Source organism: Salvia splendens, chromosome 15 (genome assembly GCF_004379255.2).
Source record: "Salvia splendens isolate huo1 chromosome 15, SspV2, whole genome shotgun sequence".
Lineage (NCBI taxonomy): Eukaryota > Viridiplantae > Streptophyta > Magnoliopsida > Lamiales > Lamiaceae > Salvia > Salvia splendens.
The window spans coordinates 14297768-14322532 of NC_056046.1; the positions used below are offsets into that span (position 1 = coordinate 14297768).

Genomic DNA, 24765 nt, shown 5'->3' on the forward strand with positions numbered 1-24765 from the left:
TCCACTTTTAGTGGTTCCTTCGGATCCTTTAATGGATCGAGTGCTGGGGCCTTCGGGTCTCACACGAATGCTGGGGCCTTCGGGTCTCATGCGGGTGCTAGTCCCTTCGGGGCTGGCACGACCATGGACGGCTCTATGCCCAACATGAATGGTGGGGGCTCTATGCCCAACCACGTTGTTGGCTCCTTCGAGGGAAACGGAATTGGTTCCTTCCATGGACTAAGTTCGGCACCTTTGGCACCAAGAATGATGCCACCTGCAGAGAAACCACCCAAGTTTGGAGGATCTGACTTCAAGAGGTGGTACCAAAAGATGTTGTTCTACTTGACAACATTGGGCGTCGCCAACTTCCTCACGGAGAACGAGCCGCCCGTGCCAAGCGACCAAGAGACTAGGCTCGAAGTCATGGCGGACTATGAGGCTTGGAGGAAAGGAGATTATCTTTGTAAAAATTTCATTCTAAGTGTTTTAGATGATAGTTTGTACAATGTATACTCCAATGTAACCGCATCTAAACAAATGTGGGAAAGTCTAGAAAAGAAATATAGCATAGATAATGCTGCAGGGACTGAACAAGTTGTAGCATCCAAATTTATGGACTACAAGATGGTCGACTCTCGACCCATCATGGAGCAAGTCCAAGAGCTCCAAATGATCATCCACACATTAGTGGCTGAAGGGATGACCTTGCCCGACAAATTCCTAAGGTGCACGATCATTGACAAACTTCCTCCCAGTTGGAAGGACTTCAAGAGCTATCTCAAGCACAAGCGAAAGCAGATGACCCTTGAAGACTTGATCGTGAAGTTGCGCATTGAGGCTGATGTGCGCAAAAGCGACCAAAAGGCTAAGGGGTTCACCCCACTTGAAGTCAAAGCCAATCTGTTGGAACGAGGCGGTCCCTCCAACAAACGCCCTCGCCCAAACCGTCCAAATGACAAAGGGAAGGGAAAGCAGCCTTCAAAGAAGTTCGAAGGTGACTGCTACAAATGTGGCAAACAAGGCCACTTTGCTAAAGACTGCCGCAGCAAGAAGAAGAAGCCGGCTGCCCACGTCGTTGAGAAGGAGTTCAAAGACTGGGACGAGAACGACCTCATTGCTGTGGTCACTGAAGATGTTAACCTTGTTGATAACAAGGGTGGCTGGTACATCGACACCGGCACTACTGCTCATGTCTGCTCAGATAGAAGCAAGTTTGCCTCCTACACTGCTGTTGAAGGAAGGAAGATCAACATGGGGAATCAAGCATCCTCCGAAGTCCTCGGCATCGGAAATGTGATCCTCATGATGACGTCTGGCGTCACAATAACAGTGAAGGATGTGCTGCATGTCCCGGACATCCGCAAGAACCTAGTGTCAGGATCAATACTAGTTAATAAGGGGTTTAAACTTGTATTTGAGTCTGATAGGTTTGCTTTGTATAAGTTTGGAAAATCCCTCGGAAAAGGTTATGTAACCGATGGGTTTTTCAAACTTAGTGTGACGACTCGCAGTGTTGCTAAGCCTTTGGCTAATAAGAAAAAAACATCTACTTCCTCTTACTTGACTGAGTGTTCAAATTTATGGCATTGTAGATTGGGACCTGTAAATTCAAAAGCCATTAAAAGATTAGTAAACTTAGATTTACTAAAGACTAATGAATTGGATATCCAAGATAAATGTGAAATTTGTCTTGAAGCAAAAATGACTAAGTTGCCGTTTCACTCGGTTAAACGAAGCACAAAACCCCTTGAATTAATTCACACGGACGTATGTGATTTAAAGATGGTGCAAACTAGAGGTGGTAAAAAGTACTTTATCACTTTCATAGATGTTTGCACAAGGTATTGCTACATTTATCTTTTAAGAAGTAAAGATGAAGCAATAGAAGCGTTCAAAAATTATTAGAACGAAGTTGAGAATCAACTTGGTTGTAAAATCAAATCGATTCGAAGCGATAGAAGAGGCGAATATGTAGCCCTGTTTGAGGAATTATGCAACGCAAGTGGTATAATCCATCAAATGACTGCACCATATTCACCACAATCTAATGGTGTTGCAGAACGCAAAAATCGAACTCTAAAAGAGATGATGAATGCTCTGCTTCTGACTTCAGGATTACCACATAACATGTGGGGGGAAGCTGTTTTGACAGCCAACTATATCTTGAATAAAATCCCTCTCAAAGAAAAAGATGTTACTCCTTATGAGTTGTGGAAGGGAAGGAAGTCATCCTACAAATACCTCAAAGTGTGGGGGTGTTTGGTAAAGGTGATGGTTCCTCCACCCAAAGAAGTTACAATCGGACCTAACATGGTTGATTGCATCTTCATTGGATATCCACTTAACAGTAGTGCATATCGATTTGTTGTTCACAAGTCTGAAATATCGACTATCACAGTAGGAACAACAATTGAGTCGAGGAATGTTGTATTTCTCGAAAATACATTTCCTTGCAAAGACAAGGAAAAAGTCTCAACCAATTCTGAAACAAGAATTGAAGAAGCCACTAGTTCTAAACCAGTGGAAGAAGAAGCCACTAGTTCTAAATCAGCGGATGCGGAACCTGAATCGCGCAAGCGTGCAAGGCCCGATCCAAAAGATACAGTACTAAGACATGGTAATAGAGTCAGAACACCAAAAATATTTGGTCCTGACTACATTGCTTTCATGTTGGATGAAGAACCAACATCGATAAAAATAGCCTTTTGCTGGCCCAGACGGGCTGCATTGGAGAGAAGCTGTTCAAAGCGAAATTGATTCAATTTTGCTAAACCACACGTGGGTGTTGGTTGATTTGCCCGAAGGTGCTAAACCTTTAGGATGCAAATGAGTCCTTAAAAGAAAGTTTAAGGCCGATGGAACAGTTTATAAGTATAAAGCCCGATTAGTAGTAAAGGGTTTTAAACAAAAGGAAGGACATGACTTCTTCGATACATATTCACCTGTAACAAGGATTACATCTATCCGAGTGCTTCTCGCTATTGCTGCATTGCACAATCTTGAGATTCATCAAATGGATGTAAAGACCGCGTTTCTAAATGGTGAATTAGAAGATGAAATATATATGGAGCAACCCGAAGGGTTTGTAGTACCTGGACAAGAGAAAAAGGTATGCAAGCTCGTAAAGTCTCTATATGGATTGAAACAAGCGCCATTGCAGTGGCACTTGAAGTTTGATAATGTGATGTTATCAAATGGGTTTAAAATCAATGAGTGTGACAAATGTGTCTACATCAAGAGCACTAATAACGACCATGTTATAGTATGTCTATACGTTGATTATATGTTAATCTTGGGTAGTAACACTCAAGTAATTAACGATACAAAGGCCATGTTAAAGAGAAACTTTGACATGAAAGACATGGGTCTAGCAGATGTAATTCTTGGAATGAAGATTCTAAGAACGTCTGATGGAATCATCTTAACACAATCACATTATGTTGAGAAGATATTGAATAAATTCAAAGCCTATGATGGCGCGCCGGTTAAGACTCCAATTGAACTCGACGTTCACTTGAGCAAAAACAAAGGCAAGCCCGTTGCACAAGAAGAGTATGCACGGGTCATCGGGTGCATTATGTACTTGACTAATTGCACTCGACCTGACATTGCTTGTGCCGTGAACAAGTTGAGTTGTTACACGAGCAATCCAAGCAAAGAGCATTGGCGAGCTCTTGTGAGGGTTTTGAGATATTTAAAACATACTCAAAATCTTGGGCTACACTTCTCGAGATACCCCTCGGTACTTGAAGGGTACTGTGATGCGAACTGGATATCTGATAATAGAGACTCACTTTCAACAAGTGGATACGTCTTCACTATTGGGGGTGGTGTTGTATCGTGGAAATCCACAAAACAGACATGTATAGCCCGATCAACAATGGAATCGGAGTTCATTGCCTTAGATAAGGCGGGTGAGGAAGCCGAGTGGCTTAAGAACTTCCTTGAAGATATTCCATGTTGGTCTAAGCCAGTGCCACCAGTGCTGATCCACTGCGATAGCCAAGCAGCTATTGGAAGGGCAAACAATGGCTTCTATAATGGTAAGTCTCGACATATACGTCGACGACATAACACCGTGAGACATTTGATCACAACAGGGGTGATTACAATTGACTATGTGAAGTCAATAGATAATCTAGCGGATCCGCTAACCAAAGGGTTAAACCGTGATCAAATGAACAAGTTGCTAGAGGGAATGGGTTTGAAATTCACAAACTAAAGAATTATCATAGTGGTAACCCAACCATGATGACTGGAGATCCCAAGAACTTGGTTCAAAGGGACAACTAAGCTATGAGAGTTCATAAGAAACACTCAACTATATCTATTCCCTAGTGAGCAATAGAGTGTTAGAGAACTTGCCTAGTGGTAAAGGCTAGTCTATGAGTTTTAATGGTTCTTAAGGATCTCAAAGAGATGGAGTTCTCAAAGATACCAAGTATGGCAATGTACTTGACTAAGAATCACCTATGTAAGTGCGAAGTGTGGTCGCTTCATAAAACACACTTATGAATCCAAAGTGGTATCCAAGACCGCAATGGACACAAAACGTGAGAACGGATGAGGTTGAGGTGTTTAAGCGTTAACACCATTGTCTCGGTGCACACCGTGGGGGATTAGTTCAAAGCATCGCGCTACTAAGCCGCCTGTGTATCCGGTGGTGTCGACTATGGAAGGTTCAAAGCCAACAACTACCTATCCTTATGCTTATATACCTCTCGAGGGTTGAGCTTGTGTCTGCATGCATATGCATTCGGCTATTTCCACTCATGCGGGGGATTGTAAAAATCATGGATTAAATATGCCCGGTCAATGGATTTTGACTAAATAATAAATGTGACGAGACATTTAATTTTGTGAAATTAAATGACATAGCGTCGATCTACGTTTTACGTAGATAAATGTAGTATATTCACTTTCTCAAATCCGATTTCCGGTGAGTGAGAAATAGTGGATTAAAGTTGGGCATAATTAGGTTTTAATTAAAGCTTGGAGTTGGAGCTTAGGAAATAATTAACTAGTGTTAATTATCCCACATTGGATGATTAACACATCTTTTAATGTTTTTAAATTAAGTGACTTTATGTTACTTAATAATTATAGTGGACCAAGATGGGTGAAAGAGCCCACACGTGCGCACACGCACGCCGCCGCCCGCCAGAGCCCGAGCCCGTGCTCGTGCTCGTGGTCGCGGTCGCGAGCCTCGGGCCAGATCCCGATCCCGATCCCGATCTTGATCTTGATCTTGATCTTGATCTTGATCTTGGACTTGGACTTGGACTTGGACTTGGACTTGAATCTTGACAATTGGTCTTTGGGTGGTCTTTGGGCTTGGTGCTTGGGCTTGTCCCTCGCCCAAACTTAATCTTTTTATACCACCGCAAAGTCAGCAATCCAAGTGGCTTGACACGTCGTCAAGCGTGGTACAGTCAGAGCTGCCACGTGAGAAAAGCACACGCTCCGCACGTGAAAGGCACACTCCTGCCACCCGCAACGCGTCACGCGGGTGGCCTGAAAACCGTCACGCAGGGACGGGATGGTGGCGTGACCCGTCTCGTCCCCAGCCCGTCACCAACGCGTCACGATACCCGTTCCGCAGGGACGGAACGCGGGCCAGCTCGCCAAGTGCCGCGGCGCGCTCCCAGGCCATGCGTGACGCCCACTCGCCGGCCCGCGAGTGGGCATCGTCACGTTGACGCAATAATTAATTTTTTTTAAAAAAATCAAATTAAATAAAAAATTTAAAATTTTAAAAAGTGAAACGGTAATGTTACCGTTTAAAAGAGCCATTTTCAATTTTTTTATTATTTTATTATTTTTTACTCTATAAATACTCATAATTCATCCTCATTTCACACACAACTACACATCTATTCTTCCAAATTCATCTCCATTTCCTCTCCAATTTTCACCTCAAATCATCTCTCATTCTTCTCCCAAATTTAAGCGATCTCATGGATCCATATGAGCAAATGCGTCAAATGATGGAAGAATCACTTGAAGAAGATCGACGCCGGGAGACGAAGGAAGCCGCGCCGCCCCAAAGACGCTCCCGGGCTTATATCCATCTTAACCGGGAGGAAGCCGCCGCAAGGTTAGTCCGCGACTACTTCTGCGATAATCCGGTGTGGGGAGATATCTACTTCCGTCGCCGTTTCCGCATGCGGCGACCGCTTTTTCTCCACATTGCAAATACATTGGCGGCTCGGGAAGAGTTCTTCCAAGAACGGTTCGACGCCGTCGGCCGTCCCAGCCACACGACGCTACAAAAATGTACTGCAGCAATCCGTCAGCTTGCGACTGGACAAATGACGGATGTGTTCGACGAATACCTTCACGTTGGAGACAACACTGGGAGAATGTGCTTGCTCCAATTCTGCAAAGGCGTCTTGGCAACCTTCACCGACGAATTTCTCCGGAAGCCAAGCACGACAGATTGCCAGTTCCTGCTCCGCCTTCACGAACAAGTGCATGGCTTCCCCGGGATGCTTGGCAGCGTCGACTGCATGCACTGGTAATGGAAGAATTGCCTAGTGGCGTGGAGGGGCTCGTACACGAGCGGCCGCAAAGGCACCCACCCCACCGTTATACTCGAGGCCGTCGCCGACTACCGGCTATAGATCTGGCATGCGTACTTCGGGGTCCCCGGCTCGAACAACGACATAAACGTGCTTCACCAATCCGACCTCTTCGCCGAAGTTTTGGATGGTAAAGCGTCGACCATCAACTTCACGGCTAACAACTGGCGCTATAAAATGAGGTACTATCTTGCCGACGGCATCTACCCGAAGTGGCCAACCTTCGTGAAGACGTGCGCTAGGACTGTGAACGCAAAGCAGACGCTTTTTGCGCAGAAGCAGGAGGTTGCTCGGAAGGATGTGGAGCGGGCGTTCAGGGTTCTCCAAGCTCGCTTCAACATTATCAAAGCCTCGGCTCGTACGTGGTTCATGGAGAGCATGGTAGACATCATGTATACGTGCATCATCTTGCACAACATGATTGTCCAAGACGAAGGACCCGAGGCGGGAAATTGGTTTGACCCCGAAGCCACTGGAAGCTCAACCGCAAGTAGTCCGCCTCGAAGTGGAGTGCATCCGTCTATACAAGAACGATTGTCTATTCGGGCAAGGACACGTGACTCTACCACCCACGCCCAACTCCAAGATGATCTAATGGAGCACATTTGGGCTAACTTTGGCGGAGGAAATTAAATTATGTATTTTTTATTTTTTTAGGATTTTTAATTATGTTTTTTTAATTTTTAATGAATTTTATATTGTAATTTTATTTTATATTGAATGAAGTATGGTTTTTATTAATTGAATTTGTTGGGAAAAAATAAAAAAATGAAATTGAATGAATAGTAATTTAAGGGACGGTTAAGGGACGGAGGGTTGCAGGTTCTGTCCCTTAGTTAAGTGATGGAGTGAAAAAGTACAGTTAGGCCCGCAAATAGTGTTTTAAGGGACGGTATAGTGGCAGCGTTGTGGATGGCCTAATCCTAGCGACGTTGGTATCCATAATGACAATAACCGATAAGGAGTATGAGTTTGTTAGCCACGATGTAAAAGCCTACAAAAGATCCATGGTATACAACACCTCCCATGTCATCCTATATTGAGGCTATGAAGTCTTTTGCCAGAGCAAGAAAATTTGCCTTGTGTTAGTGATTGCCACTTGTTAAGATTGGAACCAAACTCTAGCTGCTGGTGAGCACTTGATTCCTCTGCGCATTGATGCGCCATGTTTGGGCATAAACCCTAGCATGGGTTGAAGATCGCTACTTTCTGGGATTTGTGTGGCTGCCACTCGATTCTCTAGAGATGATCCTACAGAGTTTTTGATTCTCGCTCATCCACAATTGGCTCCAAAATACTATGCGGAAGAAACGGAGGAAGGTGTCACACATTGATTATCAACTCCGGGCAACATCTAAGGCGTTTGATGAAATATCCAAGAACGACGTGGCTTACTCATTATATGCCACCTTGAGGATAAGATGTTTTTCTTTTGTGGTAGAGTTGATAGGACCCTCGAGCCACCAAATCTCGCCCAAGATCACATCATAATATTCTCCAACATGTCTTATTAATTTTATTTGAGTTAGCTTTCTTTATACAATCTTTATCTTTATTGAGTCTAGTAGTGTATTCTATAAATTAGAAGTCTATGTAATCTTTAATTCATTGAGAAATAATACTACTATTACTTATTATCTCATTCATCTTGGCACGTCCAAGAACCTTTAACTCTCCAACTGGGCTTATTTCTTTTACTCCAACTATATATCCATTGCTCAACAATACATGCCTACTTCCATCTCAACCACTAGTTGGCTAATTAGAGTACTAGTCCATCTTAAACCCTAACACAATTTGACACTCGTTATTATGAGAATTATGTGGGCACGTTATTCCAAGATGCAACAATCTACTAGAAAGCTTATTCGGAACTATATTGACCAAGGTGTTGTCGACTTGAAACAACCTATTCAACGCAAGTTAAATCTTCGCAACCGCACAACGCTGGTATTAGTGTTTTCTTTGGCACGCGAGCTCTCCACTGTTACGGGGCATTCACCACACACGCTGCTTCAAATCAGCGCTGATAGGTTGCGTGCGATCACGCTTCACACTAGTATGCCGACAACGGCCGCAGGTCAGCCTGCTTGTCCATTCACTCAGCCTTTCCGCTCTCATGCACAACCCAACCACTGCCAAACTTAGTAATTATAATAACACAACGCTTGATATATGCAATACATGCAATAATTAGATAAACTTCTACATAAATATGGCTTCTATTAAAAAATTGTACAATACGAATGATAATTGTTCATTACAATCCACGCCACTGTATAAGTAAAATACTTTAGGAAAATCAGAAAAGCCTCCAAATCTAAAAGCCTTGGATAACTAATTCAAATAACACAAAATAGAAAAATAGTTGCAATCACTCAAACACATCATGACTCATTTTTTGTCCACTACTCGATGCATATGAATCAATAGCCCTAGACACCACGCGACACCAAGTCGACAATGACATTGGATATAAGCATGGTAGGATCTCCTAAAAGAGCCGCCAAAATGATTTTGACGACCGATTTGATCATCTGAAGCATCTTTTCAGCACGACTCCCCCTGCCTCTGCTAGATCTAGCAAGCTCACCAGTTCCCGGTCCAACCTCACCATACCTCATGCATGCATCGTGCACCAATTCAGCCATGCAATACACGTGGAAATGGTACTTACCGCATGCTGAGACGTATGACCACCCTCGTACGTCTCTTGCTCCGTCAGTAATCTTCTTCTTCTTGCATCGGATGCACTTGGAGGAAACATCGGACTGAAGATCGAAAATGGTGTTGTCGATGAGCAGCTTCTCCTCAAGGTTGGCACAACAGGGGTGCAAGTCTTTGTCGTTTTCCTCGCAGCGGTAGCTGAAGCCGCATACATCCTTTCCACAAGCGTCACAACATTTGGAAAATTGTCGACGGTTATGGCTGACGAGTTTGGTGTAGGGTTCGCGACGGAAGGTGAAAATGGAGCCCCCAAAGTAGTCATGGTGAATGGTGGACTTTGGGTGTCTGCACTCTTTGTGGAGCTCACGGCCACATGGAGCGCAGTGGTATCGCGGGCCGAAGCCTTTCATCTTGCAGCCGTCGCATTTGAATAACTTGTTGTAGTCTTTCAACTCGTAGTGGTCGTAGCAGTCGTGATCGCTGCTTCTCACAATTGACATGTTGCAATTCTGATACATCTGATTTACACAATTTTCATGATTGCATCAGATTTCTTTGGTGTACACACCATAAGAATAGATTGCTCAATAAACTAAAAAACTATTTAGATAAAATTGTAACGATAATGATAACAATATAAGTGATATCAAGTGGGTAAATCCAATTTAGTTAATTAGTTCTTATTTGGCTCAACGCTTAATAAACATTCAACCTAGTATATTAAAACATAATTGGCTCAACGCTTAATAAACATTCAACCTAGTATATTAAAACATAATAGCTATATGAGGAATAATATGTTACATACCTTATGTGACTTCTTATGTGAGCACTACTCTCGTTCAACGCACGTTTTGCGTTATTCGTTCTGAGTTATATACTTAGTTTGATTCTAAAACATTAAAAAATGTTATTGAAATTTTTAATTTTAAAAAATTCATAAAAATCAAAGCTTGATTTGTCATCTTATTAATTTATTTGAAATTACAGAGAAAATGAGCAAATCGAGCTTTGATTTTTATGAATTTTTTGAAATTAAAAATTTCAATAACATTTTTAATGTATAAGGATCAAACTAAATATATAAATCAAAATAAATACTACTAAATGTGCGTCAAACGATAGTTGTGCTCACATAGTATATCCCACTTAGATCAACTTTAACCAACTAATACTAACAGTCACACTAAAGGCAAATAAGTATATTTAAATCTATAGTATAATTTTTTAGACGGTTCTCCGAAATTTGAGGGACATGGCTTGACGTGGAGATACGTGTGAATTTAAATATTCCCTAATTCCAAAAAGTTCAAAGATAACGATGTTGCTTTGTGTTTAATTTTTTATAATTAAATTGGCAATTACATATTCTTCAATAAGCGCATCCTACTCAAAATTCTCCTAAGGTAACGATTTTTTTTTTCTGGAGATAGATATTTACATAGTTAATTGAAATCAATGGTTTGAAGTATTTGAGACTAGGCCAAACTTTTCTGATTAAACGTTAAATTATGTTGATTACACATATATCTGGCATGCGAAATAATATAAGAGCCTCACCAAAACTAATCGATCAGAAAAAACATATTTAATTTGTTGAATTAATCACAGCGTTAAGATTTGTCAATCAATAGATTTCATAATAAGCTGAGGAGAAATGACAAAGAAAAAAAAAGCAACTTGATTTAAATTACCTGTGTTGATTTGAAGATAATTCTCAGCGTAGATCAGCCTTCTTCAATGTAGAGTATTGGGTGATAAGAACTATATATGTTAATAACATCTGTGATCATAATTAAATCTCCAATGCTGTATTAAAGTTTAGAATGTGTTCGAGTTTATATAGACTTATATAAACGCGTCAAATTAAAGACTGTCAACTTCATATTTTTTGAAATTATATGTAATTTCATGAAACTTGGTTAACAAGACTTAACTTAATCTAATAAATTTATAAAACAATTGTCAATCGTAGATTAGCCACGACTTTGGTAACAGATTTATGTATACGTATAACATGGCGTGGTTTGGTACTACTTGATTGATAACTTCCGAGTTAATTAATCTTAGTCACATTATATATTGCTATAAATTAATATTTTATGTTTATTGAATTTAATAATTACCAATTTGTTAACATGTTTTAATATTTTTTATATACTATTTAAACAAGAAATTCAAAATAAGCCATAATTATAACACATCTCATTATATAAATTTAATAAATTAGCATTTCTCTCAATTTCATCGTACCTACTTCAAATATAAAATTAGTGTTTTGAAATCCCATACCTTTATCAAATCATCTACGAAAATTCTTTGTCACACTCAGTTACCTAATTGATTTTTTACTAATAGACGTCAGTTGTATTATGTGCAATAATCGAGTTTTAAATAATAGACGATATATGTTGCCTACTTTGATCCTAGTCGTACTTTGGATAGACACTATTACTTAGTATATCTTTATTTGTAGAGTGTATAATGTATACACGTATGTGTGCATCAGAAATTTCTATTGTAATTTCTATGTAAATTAATATAGTATGATCAATGTCTTTGATTAATTGATCTAATTAATATCTGTTTGGTCGGCAATAGAAGAATTTTCGATGAAATTTCTCTCCATTATCTCATTTTGACGTGTGTTTGGGAAAATGGCAATTTCAGTTTTAGATTCTTTTTTTTTATAAATAATTTGGTCCCTATCGGTAAATTGGACTAAAGGTGTTTATTTGTCTTTTTAGATACTTTTTAAAATAATCGGTAATTTCTCAGTTATAACACATTTCTGCTGCGATATAAAATTTGCTCTTTTAGCTGGAACGTTGAAAGGAGATGAAGTTGTATTGCAAACAATTTGTAAAATACTTGAAATCTGAATATTTTGTCCGAACCAAATCAATATTCTATTCATAATATTCATAATATGTGTCGGATTTTTCGGTTAGAATCAGTTTGAATTTTCTACAAATTTTAGATTTTTAGGTCGGCTTTGAAAACTGAATTCAGATTATAACATTAGTTTATTATAATTTCATTTCAACATTTAAATCCAAAGTTGGCATAATAAAGTGAAATAAGAGTTGAATTGATTGAATGTAGGAAATAAAGGTATAAGAATGGACAGACAATTCTCTTGCTTGATATACACAAGATAACTGATTTTATTCATATGTTTAATAACTATAAATAAAATAAAAGAATTGAATGAAATTAATTCGTATTACTACTAAATTACCCTTTAAATTGTAATCAATTCAATTGCATCTCCTGCCCACTCTTTCATACAAAAAAGACACACACATATCAAATACTCCATCCGTCCCACTTTAGCAGTCGCAGTTTACCATTTTTAGGTGTTCCACTTTAGAGCATCCGCAACGGTGGCAGCCGTCGCCACCGCCGTCCGCGCCGCTGGAACGGATGTGTCTCGCCGCCGCTGCGCTCGCGCCGCGCCAGCGAACAACTGACGTGTCGCGCGGCGATTGGGCAACGGCATAGCCGTTGCCTTTAAATTTATGCCGTTGCCTTTAAATTTTTTTTAAAATTTAAAATCGGTTTTTAATTAAAAAACAGATAAAAAAAATCACTTCCCAAAAAAATTATAACCGTTTATTACCGTTTTTTACACTTTGGCAAGAAAGTCGTTCAAGTACCTCAACGTACCTCAACGTTTGGCAGGAAACGCGGTTCCACCCGAGGTATATGGGAGGCGTAACATCCTCCTCGAGCGGCTCCTCCAAACGGTCAAGGTCGGTATCCCTATCCGACTCCGGCTCCGAAGAAGTGGCTAGCCAACTCGCCGGAGCTAACTTGGGTAGCCCCGACGCTGGACCAAGCGTCGCCCAACGCCGACCGCAAGGAAGGAAGAAGACGGCGGCCGACCGCCGGCGCTCCGCGACTCCATCGGCCCCCGCCCCCGAACCCGCACCCTATGTTCCACCTCCACCCCCGAACAACTCGTTGTGGGCCCTTTTGGCCCAACTCAATATGGCCGATAGGTCAACTATGACCCCCACGCAACTTCAAACGCACGAGGACATGATATTGGGTCTCAAAAAACAATTGGGGTTGGTGCCGCCGAATGCGTAGTCTTCCTCGGGTAATATTAGCCAATAATCATGTAATTTTTTATTTTTAAGAGTTTAATTATGTAATTTTTAATTTTTAGTATTTTAATTATGTAATTTTTAATTTTTAGGATTTTAATTATGTAATTTTTAATTTTTAGGATTTTAATTATGTCTTTTTTATTTTATTTGTAATTTGTAATATTTATTGTGGTTTTTTAATGAATTTTATTATTATGGAAATGTTTTTGTGTAATTGAATTTTAAATTAATTGTGTTCGTCCTTGCGGAAGAGCACAGCTGTGGGTGTTGTGCTCTTGCCAGAGAGCAAGCAGAAAAAGTGGGGTCGGGCCCACAACCGTGCCGCTGGCAAGAGCACGGTTGTGGATGCTCTTAGAGTCTCGGTCAGAATATTCCATATATAGTAATAGGCCTCACATTCTACTAACATTTTTCCACTCACATTTTATTACAAAATTAATATATAAAAGTAGGACCCACATTCCATTATTTTTTTCACCAACTTTCCTTTACATTTCTTAAAACTCGTGCCGAACTCAAATGAGACTCATTAAGTGGGACGGAGGGAGTATTACTAAATAAATAAATCTAATACTATTAGTCATGTTTATAAAACAAACAACCAATCGGAAACTCTAGTTTCAACCTAAACATGCATGCTCATACTATGACAGAATTAATAAAGTCATACCATTATTTTGAAGATATTCAAGATATTGGGAGTGGTAATTCAAGCATACCGAACACAAACGAATTTCCTAAACGTCGATATTTAAAATAAATTAAAACATAAACATGCCCAAACTATAGTAAATTCAATTATATCATACCATTAAATTAAATTTAACATACACTCTACATCAGTCAAAAGATGGTCCCATTTTGCATGATCAACCCGATGGATTAGCACAAATATCCAAGAACGATGTGGCTTATTCATTATATGCCACCTTGAAGATAAGATGTTTTTCTTCTGTGGTGGAGTTGATATGTCCCTCGAGCCACCAAATCTCGCCCAAGATCACATCATAATAATCTCCAACATGTCTTATTAGTTTTATTTGATTTAGCATATTTTTTATTTTAATTAGCTATCTTTATACGATCTTTATCTTTATTGAGTCTAGTTATGTATTCTATAAATTGAAAGTTTATGTAATCTTTAATTCATTGAGAAATAATACTACTATAACTTATTATCTCATTCATCTTTGGCACGTCCAAGAACCTATAACTCCAACTAGGCATGCACAATCCGGCCCGGCCCGCCGGTTAACCGCCGGTTCGGGCCCGCCGGTTCATGAACCGGAACCGGGCCCGGAACCGGCGGGTTGAACCGGCTGAAGGGTCGGAGGGTCATAAGGGCCGGTTCAGGTTCGGGCATAACTTGAACCGTGAACCGGCGGTTCAAAACCGGCGGTTCGGCGGTTCGAACCGCCGGTTCAAAGGGTCGAACGGCTAGGGTTCGTAGGGGTTCAAAGTAGGGATAGGTATGAACCGGCGGTTCGCCGGTTTTGGGCGAAAACCGCCGGTTTTGGAGGAAAACCGCCGGTTTGAACCGGCGGTTCCGACCGGTTTCCGCCGGTTCCGGAAGCTTTTCAGGCGTAGGGGGCTAGGTGAGGTCAGAAACCGGCGGTTTGTGTCGGAAAACCGTGGACCAACCCGCCGGTTTCGTGGAAAAACCGCCGGTTTTGAGGTTGAACCGCCGGTTGAGCTCAAGTCCTTTTTCTTTTATTTCTTTTTTTCCCATTAATTCCTACTTTAAAAATATGCAAATACAATTGCATAATTGTATTTGTATATACTCTAGTCGATGAAGTATATTTCTCTATACGGCTTAATGAGGGAAACTTTTGACAATTCTACTATAATTGTTGATTGTTAGACGAAACTCAACATTTAAAGTTGAATTGCTAAAGGTGTCCTTAATTTAGTTATGTAGAAAGATCTTCTTCGCCGGTTAAGAGTATATATATAATACACTTATACGTTTAAGAACTTCAACGTCGTTTCTTGTCATTTGTAATTAGTTCTTCACTAGTAGTCTCATTTGTATTTAAATTTTGTTTAAGACTTCAAGACCGCCATATGTTTTCAATTTGTAATTGTTGTAACTTGTAACGTGTAATTTGTAAATATGCAATTTCAATAAAATTGCAACTTTAGCCGTATTTTTTTCAATTTTATTTACTCACATTGCATACAAAAGCAAACTTGAAAAGTGTAATGTAATTTGATTAAAATTGAAAAGTTTAAAAATGCAAAAAAATAAAAATAAAAAAAATCGTCAACCCGCCGGTTCGGGCCCGGAACCGGCGGTTCGAGCCGAAAACCGCCGGTTTTGAACCGGCGCGTAACCCGCCGGTTTTTTGAACCTGAACCGGAACAGCCGGGAGCTAGGCGGGCCGGTTCAGGTTCGCGAATTTTTCGACCCTTGACCCGCCGGTTCGGGCCCGGAACCGGCGGGTTCCGACCCTTGTGCAAGCCTAACTCCAACTAGGCTTATTTCTTTTACTCCTATAGATCCATTGCCCAACAATACATGCCTACTTCCATTCCAACCACTAGTTGGCTAATTAGAGTACTAGTTCAACCCTAACACAATTTGACACTAGTTTTTATGAGAATTATGTGGGCATGTTATTCCAAGATGCAACAATCTACTAGAAAGCTTATTCGGAACTATATTGACCAAGGTGTTGTCGACTTGAAACAACCTATTTAGCGCAAGTTAAATCTTCGCAACGCCACAACGTTGGTATTAGTGTTTTCTTTGGCTCGCGAGCCCACTGTTACGAGGCATTCGCCACACACGCTGCTTCAAATCAGTGCCCATAGGTTGCGTGCGATCACGCTTCACACTAGTATGCCAACAACGGCCGCAGGTCAGCCTGCTTGTCCATTCACTCAGCATTTCCACTCTCATGCACAACCCAACCAGTGCCTAACTTAGTAATTATAATAACACAACGCTTGATATATGCAATACATGCAATAATTAGATAAACTTCTACATATATATAGCTTCTATTAAAAAATTGTACAATACGAATGATAATTGTTCATTACAATCCACACCACTGTACAAGCAAAAATAGTTTAGGAAAATCAGAAAAGCCTCCAAATCTAAAAGTCTTAGGATATAAGTTTAAATTTGTACTAATTTAATCATAGACAAAGTCCATCTCAACTTATCCCGTACTCAATATCGCTACTATTTTATCTATCAAACCGAACTGCCCTTTAGTCTAGACTTATTGATTTAGTCTACTTTTTTATTCGATTTTAACAAAATCTCAAAAATTGACTGTGACTATTGACTAAACGTGATAACCTGAGTCTGTACAAAACGTGTTCAATGTACAACTTGATAATGTCGCGAAAATCACAACTTGATGATTAAAAGTAATCATTTCGTGTCCCTACAAAATAATCATTTCATGTCCTATGTGCGTAACTTGAGTCCATACATTGTGTTCAACAACCTGGTTGTATCACCTTCCCCACCGCCACCGCCATTTGTCATTGATCAACGTAGGGATGACGATGATTTTAATAGAGTTTGGGGGCCAGCGCCGAAGCTCCCGAAGCATAAGAGCATCAATAACGCTGTGGGTCGGACCGCACCTTGGTCCCGGCCAGCAACATGCAGCGTTGGAGGGGGGAGTTGCGGCTCAGGTTGCGCCTAAGGACGAGGGAGAGTCCCGGGACTGCGCCCGGTTGCGGCCCGACCTAGGGTTATGGGATGTTCTGGCCGGATCCGAACCCCCTATTCTTTTTTTTAATTTCGAATATTTACCTATTTATATATCAATTGTTCAACATTCATCCACCAATTCCTAATTTTATTTACCTCTATCCTCTTTATTTATTCCTATATTTTTTTTTCTAGATTTGTAATTTTTATTTTCTAGGATTGTAACATTTTTTTCGACTGAACAATTAATTTTCCGTATTTTAATAGTTCAACGTTTTCTATTTACAATTAAAATAGTTGGTAGTTGTGAATAGTGCAATTTAATAGTCGTGACATGGATAAGGCCTGCAAGGTTATGGGAGTTGTGTCTGACCCAAAAAATTAGAAGAATGATGACGTAAAAGGGATTTGGAACCTAAATCCAGGCCGGGGTTAATGATGTTCTAAGAAGATACTGTACTATATTATTTATACGGTATACATATACCATCTACTAGCGTCTAGCTAGCCTATCAACATATTACGTATACTATATGGTTTGCATATACTAGAATAAGAAGGTTTGCTTTTATTAATATAGGGAAATTGGTCAGGAAAATCATGAACTTTTACAAAAAGTTGGTATTTCCCATAATCATTAAAAGTGGTCTTAAAAATCATCAACTTTTCAAATTGTGCGGATTTCCTGCAATAAAATTTCCGGCGTAAATTTGGCCTACGTGGAATGCCGATACTAATTCTAAAGCATTCATATCATCATTAGTTTCATCTTACCTACTAGATGGAATGTAGCTCTGACTATTACGCGTAGGTTTTTTGGCATTCAACGTAGCCAAATTTATGCTGAAAACTTTACTGTGGGAAATTCGCACAATTTGAAAATATGATAATTTTTAAGACTACTTTTAAAGGTTTGGGAAATTTGTCAGAAAAATCTTGAACTTTCACAAAAATTTGGTATTTCCCACAATCTTTAAAAGTGGTCTTAAAAATTATCAACTTTTCAAATTGTGCGGATTTCCCACAATAAAGTTTCCAGCGTAAATTTTACCTACGTGGAATGCCGATACTAATTCTAGAGCATCTATATCATCATTATTTTCATCTTCCCACTAGATGGAATTTAGCTCCGACTGTTATACGTAGGATTTTTGGCATTCAACCTAGCCAAATTTTTAGTGTGAGAAATTCGCACAATTTGAAAAATTGATGATGCTTAAGACTACTTTTAAAAATTTTAAGAAATACCAAATTTTTGTCAAAGTTTACGATTTTTCCGACCAATTTTGTATTAATATACGATGGTCGATGTACAAAGACGTGGCTAAACATCTTTTAGTAATTGTAAATAAAAAGTGATATTATATACATGTGTGTTTATTTTGTTTGTTTGTACATTGGTTTACTCTATAAGTAGTTTTTATTTTGTTTTCATCTTAATATTGTCCACAAAATAGGTAATTAAACTGCAAACTACCTATTTAAACAATTTTTCCAAATACTAAGTAGGAGTAGTACTAATATTTATCATTTTAAGTTAGCTTAATCAATAAATTATATATGGCCGTCCAAATGGAATTTGGAATTATAACATATCAAATTTGTATACTATTTTATTTGATCGACTTGTGTTCCTTACAAATTCTGAATATATAATATAGGACAAACATAAAAAATTGTATAATATTTTATTTGATCGACTTGTGTTCCTTACAAATAAATATATAATATAGGACAAACATAAAAAAATGACCCAAAAAGCAAAATGCCTTACAAAAAGAAAATAGCCAAATTTGAAGAAAAATAAAGGAAAGGAGAGAGAGATACTGATTTCCTCTTATACTCCCTCCGTCCCATAATAGATGTCACACTTTTCTTTTTAGTTTGTCCCACAACAGATGTCACATTTTCTTTTTTAGAAAAAACTACCTCTCACATTAATATAAATATACTATCTTCTCTCTCCACCTAACACACAAAACAACTTTACCTAAAATCACGTGTCAATCCCCAAGTATGCCATCTATTATGGGACGGAGGGAGTAGTATTTTTTGGCAAACTAAATAAAAAATACTAGCAATAAAGGTAGCAATTAAACCTTTAAATGCATAAATATTTAAATTGTGTGTTGGTGTGACCAATTGCAACCATCTGCATTGCAAAAGAAAAACTGAAAGAAGAATGAAGAAGAAAATGGATAAACAGAGAGCTATATTAAAGTTTCCAAAGTCAAACATGCTAGAAATATAAATTTGCATATGCATATTTGTGTATGAGTGTGCCTTGTGAGCAATAATACTCTGCATCAGAAAGAATTAGTGGAAAAAAACTGAATTATAATGGAGTATATAATTAAATAATAAAAATATTCATGAAAATAAGAAGGAAAAAAAAGGAAAAAAAATATAGTAGTAGCAAAAAAAGTACTGTAGTAGCTTAAATCACACGTCATAAATTTTTTTCAATTATTTTCTTTTGGAATGCATATATATTTGTGTGTGGGTGATATGTGTGAAAGAAAAAGTGGATTATAGTATTTTATAATAAATATTAAAAGAAAATAATGAAATTTCAAAGAAAAAAAAAGGAAAAGAGGGGGGAGCTATTTCCTAGGCACACGTCATAATGTCTTCCAATAATCAATATTCTTTTGGATGCATATAAATATGCATGTATTAGTTCATGATTTTTGTGACCGATTTCCTGTATTAATATAGAAGGAAATTATTCACAAAAATCATGAATTTTCACAAAAATTTAATATTTCCCATAATCTTTAAAAGTCGTTTTAAAAATTATCAATTTTTCAAATTGTGCGGATTTTTCACAATAAAGTTTCTGGCGTAAATTTTGCCTACGTGGAATGCTGATACTAATTCTAGAGCATACATATCATCATTAGTTTCATCTTCCCTACTAGATAGAATGTAGCTCCGACTATTACACATAGGTTTTTTTGCATACAACGTAGCCAAATTTACGCCGGAAACTTTATTGTGAGAAATCCGTATAATTTGAAAAGTTGATGATTTTTAAGACCACTTTTAAAGATTGTAGGAAATATCAAATTTTCGTGAAAGTTCATAATTTTTCTGACCAATTTTCCATTAATATACAATGGTTGATGTACAAAGATGTGACTAGACATCTTTTAGTATTTGTAAATAAAAAAAGTGATATTATATACATGTGTGTTTATTTTATTTGTTTGTACATTGGTTTACTCTATAGTTATTTTGTTTTCATCTTAATATTTTCCACAAAATAGGTAATTAAACTGCAAATTACTACCTATTAAAACAATTTTTCAAATGCCAAATACTAAGTAATATTCTTTTGGATGCATATAAATGTGCATGTATATGTGTATTTGCGTGTTGGTATGAAACGAGAAAAACTGAACTATACTTTGAAATAAATGAATTAAAAAATTAAATTAAATCTGAAGTGATACAAAGTATAATGTTTAGAGCATCCGCAGCGGTGAGCAGGACGCTGTCCGTCCGTCCGTCCGTGCCAGCGGCACGGCACCGCTGTCCGCCGCTGCGCTCTTGCCGCTGGCGCGGCGCTGCTCGATGCATCGAGCACGTCCGTGCCAGCGAGTAGTTGATGTAGCGCGTTCTGATTGGCCAACGGCATTTCCGTTGGAAATTCACTTTTTTTTTCAAAATTGTCCAATCAGGAAAATGTTCACCATCTCTCTAATTCACTTTTTATATATGTGATGTTGTCCAAGAAACTAGGGGTGAGCATTCGGGTTTCGGTTTGATTTTTTGCCAAAATCGAACCAAACTTGTAAAATCAAATTTAGTTCAAAATCCAAACCGAACCGAACCCAAAAACCGAAAAATAGAAACCGAAACCAAAAAACTGAAAAGCCGAACTTCAAAAACCGAACAAAACCGAAATAAACCAAAATTTTCAAAAAAACCGAAAAACCGAAAAAAATATGGAGTATATATTAATATATATATATATATATATATATATATATATAGGGGTGCATTATAATGATAACCCCAATTTCCGTAATAACCCTATAACTAAATCTGGACCACACATTTTTAAAATCACGTGGTCTATATTCAAACTTAGCTTTCCTTCATAAAAAAGGCGCAGAGGGTAAATATGTCATTTCGCTTATTTAATTTCTGAATTTCGCTCATGATAAAATTTACGTATCCAAATTTCGCTCATTTAAATACGTAAAATCTTATTTCCCATGATATATAGATGTATGAGGTTCAGTTACACGTATGTATGAGGTTCAGTTATACGTAAAATCTTATTTCCCATGATATACAAATTTCGTTCATTTAAATACGTAAAATCTTATTTAAGTATCATTTTATCATTTTATCAGTCAAAAGTATCATTTTATCAACTCATAGTATCATTCTATCCGGCTAAACTATCATTCTATGCAATAAACCTAACATATATCATTTTATCATTTTATTAGTTAGTCAAAAGTATCATTTTATCAACTCAGAGTATCATTCTATCCGGCAAAACTATCATTCTATGCAATAAACCTAATATATATCATTTTATCATTTTATCAGTCAGTCAAAAGTATCATTTTATCAACTCAGAGTATCATTTTATCCGGAAAAACTATCATTCTATACAATAAACCTAACATATATCATTTTATCATTTTACGTGATATTTGGCGAAATTCAGAAATTAAATGAGGGAAATGACATATTTACCTCCGCGCTTTTTTTATGAAGTAAATCTAAGTTTGAATCTCAACCACAAGATTAGAAAATATGTGTGGTTCAGATTTGGTTATAGGGTTATTACGTGATTTAGGGGTTATCATATGATCACAACTCTATATATATATATATATATATATATATATATATATATATAGGGTTGTGATCAATTGAGATTTTTTAGCCTAATTGAGAATTGAGATGCATTATTAGCCACTCATTTTTATTAAATGAGTGGTCCAGAATTTACCACATGGAAAATATTTTTACATTAATTAATTGTGAAAGGGCAGAATGGTAATTTCATCATACATTTTATTTAATAAATATTTTTTTTTATTTTTTAAAAAAATTTAAATTTTTTTTTCGATTTTTTATTTTTTTATTTTTTTGTCAACTACATATACAATTCATGTCAACTACACACATATAATGTCAACTACATATACAATTCATGTCAACTGCACATATATAATGTCAACTACATATATGATTCATATCACCTATACACATATAATGTCAACTATAAGCTGTTGACATTTGATGTGCAGGCTATTGACATTTGATGTGCAGGGCTATTGACATTTGATGTGCAGGCTACACATCGTAGTTGACATCGCGTGAAAATTTAAAAAATTAAAAAAAATTTAAAAAATTTTTTAAAAATTTTTTAAAAAAAATAAAATAAATTTTTTTTAGTTGTTGACATTTTAATACGAGTTGTTGACATTTGATATTCTGGCTATTGAAATGAAATGACGATAATACCCTTAGTTGATATAATCTACTTGTAGTTGACATTTCAAAATGAGTGGCTGAAAATGCATCTTAATTCTCAATTAAGCTAAAAATCTCAACCTAACAAGACCCTATATATATATATATATATAATTTATTTTATTTTTCTATATATTGAATATAAATATATAATATAAAATTAATAGAATAAACAGATAATACATATTATATAAAATATATTAGAAGAATATATATTATATAATATATGATATAATATATAAAATTAATAGAATAAATATATATAATATTATATTTAAAATATAATTCAGTTTTTCGGTTTTTCAGTTTTTTTTCCGCCCGAACCGAACCGAAAAACCGAATTTTTTGTATTTTTAAAACAGAACTGAAAAAACCGAACCGAATTTCAAAATTCCGGTTAGGTTTGGTTCGGATATTCAATTTTCGGTTTTTTTGCTCACCCCTATAAGAAACTATGAAGCAGTTTTTCCATTTCTAGTTATAACTTGTCCTCGTTGTCGACTTTCATTACAACGGAAACAGAGGGAGCATTTGATCCTTCTACTTGGTAATGCCCATATTCGTCACTCTCATAAACAAGCACTAAAGGTGTTTCTTTAATCTAGCATTTTATTTACAACATTTTCTTTTTCTCTTCTCCAATCTATGAGAAATGACTTAATTTTGGTTACTAGTTAGGAAGGAGTTGTGGATGAAAGATATTTTTAAAAACTACACAAAGTGGTGCAAGTTTCTTAACCGAAAAAGTAACATGTTTGTGACACCATTTCTTACAACATCTCCTTATTCAAGTTGCCATATTTGAAACAGCCAGCCCAACAGTATAAACTTTTGCACGTTGCACTTTATTGCTTGATATTCGGAGAAGCAACTAACTTAGGCAACAAATAATTACTATAATAACACAAACGCTTGATGTATGCAACACGTGCAATAATTAGATAATTTCTACATAAATATGACTTCTATTTAAAGTTTGTACAAAACAAAATGAAAATTGTTCATTACAATCCACACAACTGAACAAACAAAATAGTTTGGGAAAACAAGAGAAGCCTCCAAATCTGAAAGTCTTGGATAATTATTTCAAACAACACAAAATACAGATTGACAAATAGTCCTAGAAACTACGCGACACCAAGTCGACAATGACATTGGATATAAGCATGGTAGGATCTCCCAAAAGAGCAGCCAAAATGATTTTGACGACCGATTTGATCATCTGAAGCATCTTTTGAGCACGACTCCCCCTGCCTCTGCTAGATCTAGCAAGCTCACCAGTTCCCGGTCCAACCTCACCATACCTCATGCATGCATCGTGCACCAATTCAGCCATGCAATACACGTGGAAATGGTACTTACCGCATGCTGAGACGTATGACCACCCTCGTACGTCTCTTGCTCCGTCAGTAATCTTCTTCTTCTTGCATCGGATGCACTTGGAGGAAACATCGGACTGAAGATTGAAAATGGTGTTGTCGATGAGCAGCTTCTCCTCAAGGTTGGCACAGCAGGGGTGCAAGTCTTTGTCGTTTTCCTCGCAGCGGTAGCTGAAGCCGCATACATCCTTTCCACAAGCGTCACAACATTTGGAAAATTGTCGACGGTTATGGCTGACGAGTTTGGTGTAGGGTTCGCGACGGAAGGTGAAAATGGAGCCCCCAAAGTAGTCATGGTGAATGGTGGACTTTGGGTGTCTGCACTCTTTGTGGAGCTCACGGCCACATGGAGCGCAGTGGTATCGCGGGCCGAAGCCTTTCATCTTGCAGCCGTCGCATTTGAATAACTTGTTGTAGTCTTTCAACTCGTAGTGGTCGTAGCAGTCGTGATCGCTTCTTCTCACAATTGACATGTTGCAATTGTGGTACATCTGATTTACATAAAATCAATGGTAAGTTTATATGTAGGAGTGGATCGGTATAATATATTGTACCGATAGTGTCATACTCATGTATATTGGACCAAAAAATCGGTATGAGTAAAATTATACATTTACCTTACTAAAATTTTCAACATGATCAATATTGTACCGCCTTTTTGGTGTACAAGAATTTCATAGCATATTGGATTTTTGTACAATATAACCACGATACCGATATATAGTTATATTATACTCCAATATATATAATATATGTATATTTGATATTAGGAATTTGATGGTTTATTCAGTTTTTACTTTATATATTGATGTCGGTGTATATGCGACAATGTAAACTTAAATTTGGTATGCCGCAGCATCTGA

General features: G+C 37.6%; 1 protein-coding gene across 2 annotated transcripts in view; it reads right to left on the minus strand.

Moving 5' to 3' along the window:
* Positions 1-8766: 8766 nt before the first annotated feature.
* LOC121769144 overlaps positions 8767-24765 on the minus strand; it is an 80587-nt gene continuing 64588 nt past the window's right edge. Inside the window, exons 2-3 of one of the 2 annotated variants that reach the window (XM_042165855.1) lie at positions 23693-24393; positions 8767-9047 (exon numbers count right to left, since the gene is read on the minus strand). In XM_042165855.1, coding sequence (XP_042021789.1) covers positions 8999-9047; positions 23693-24393 — 750 coding nt within the window. In that variant the 3' untranslated portion in view covers positions 8767-8998. Of the gene's footprint in view, positions 9749-10924; positions 11032-23692; positions 24394-24765 lie in introns of those variants that run through there. The other variant, XM_042165854.1, reaches the window with a different exon arrangement.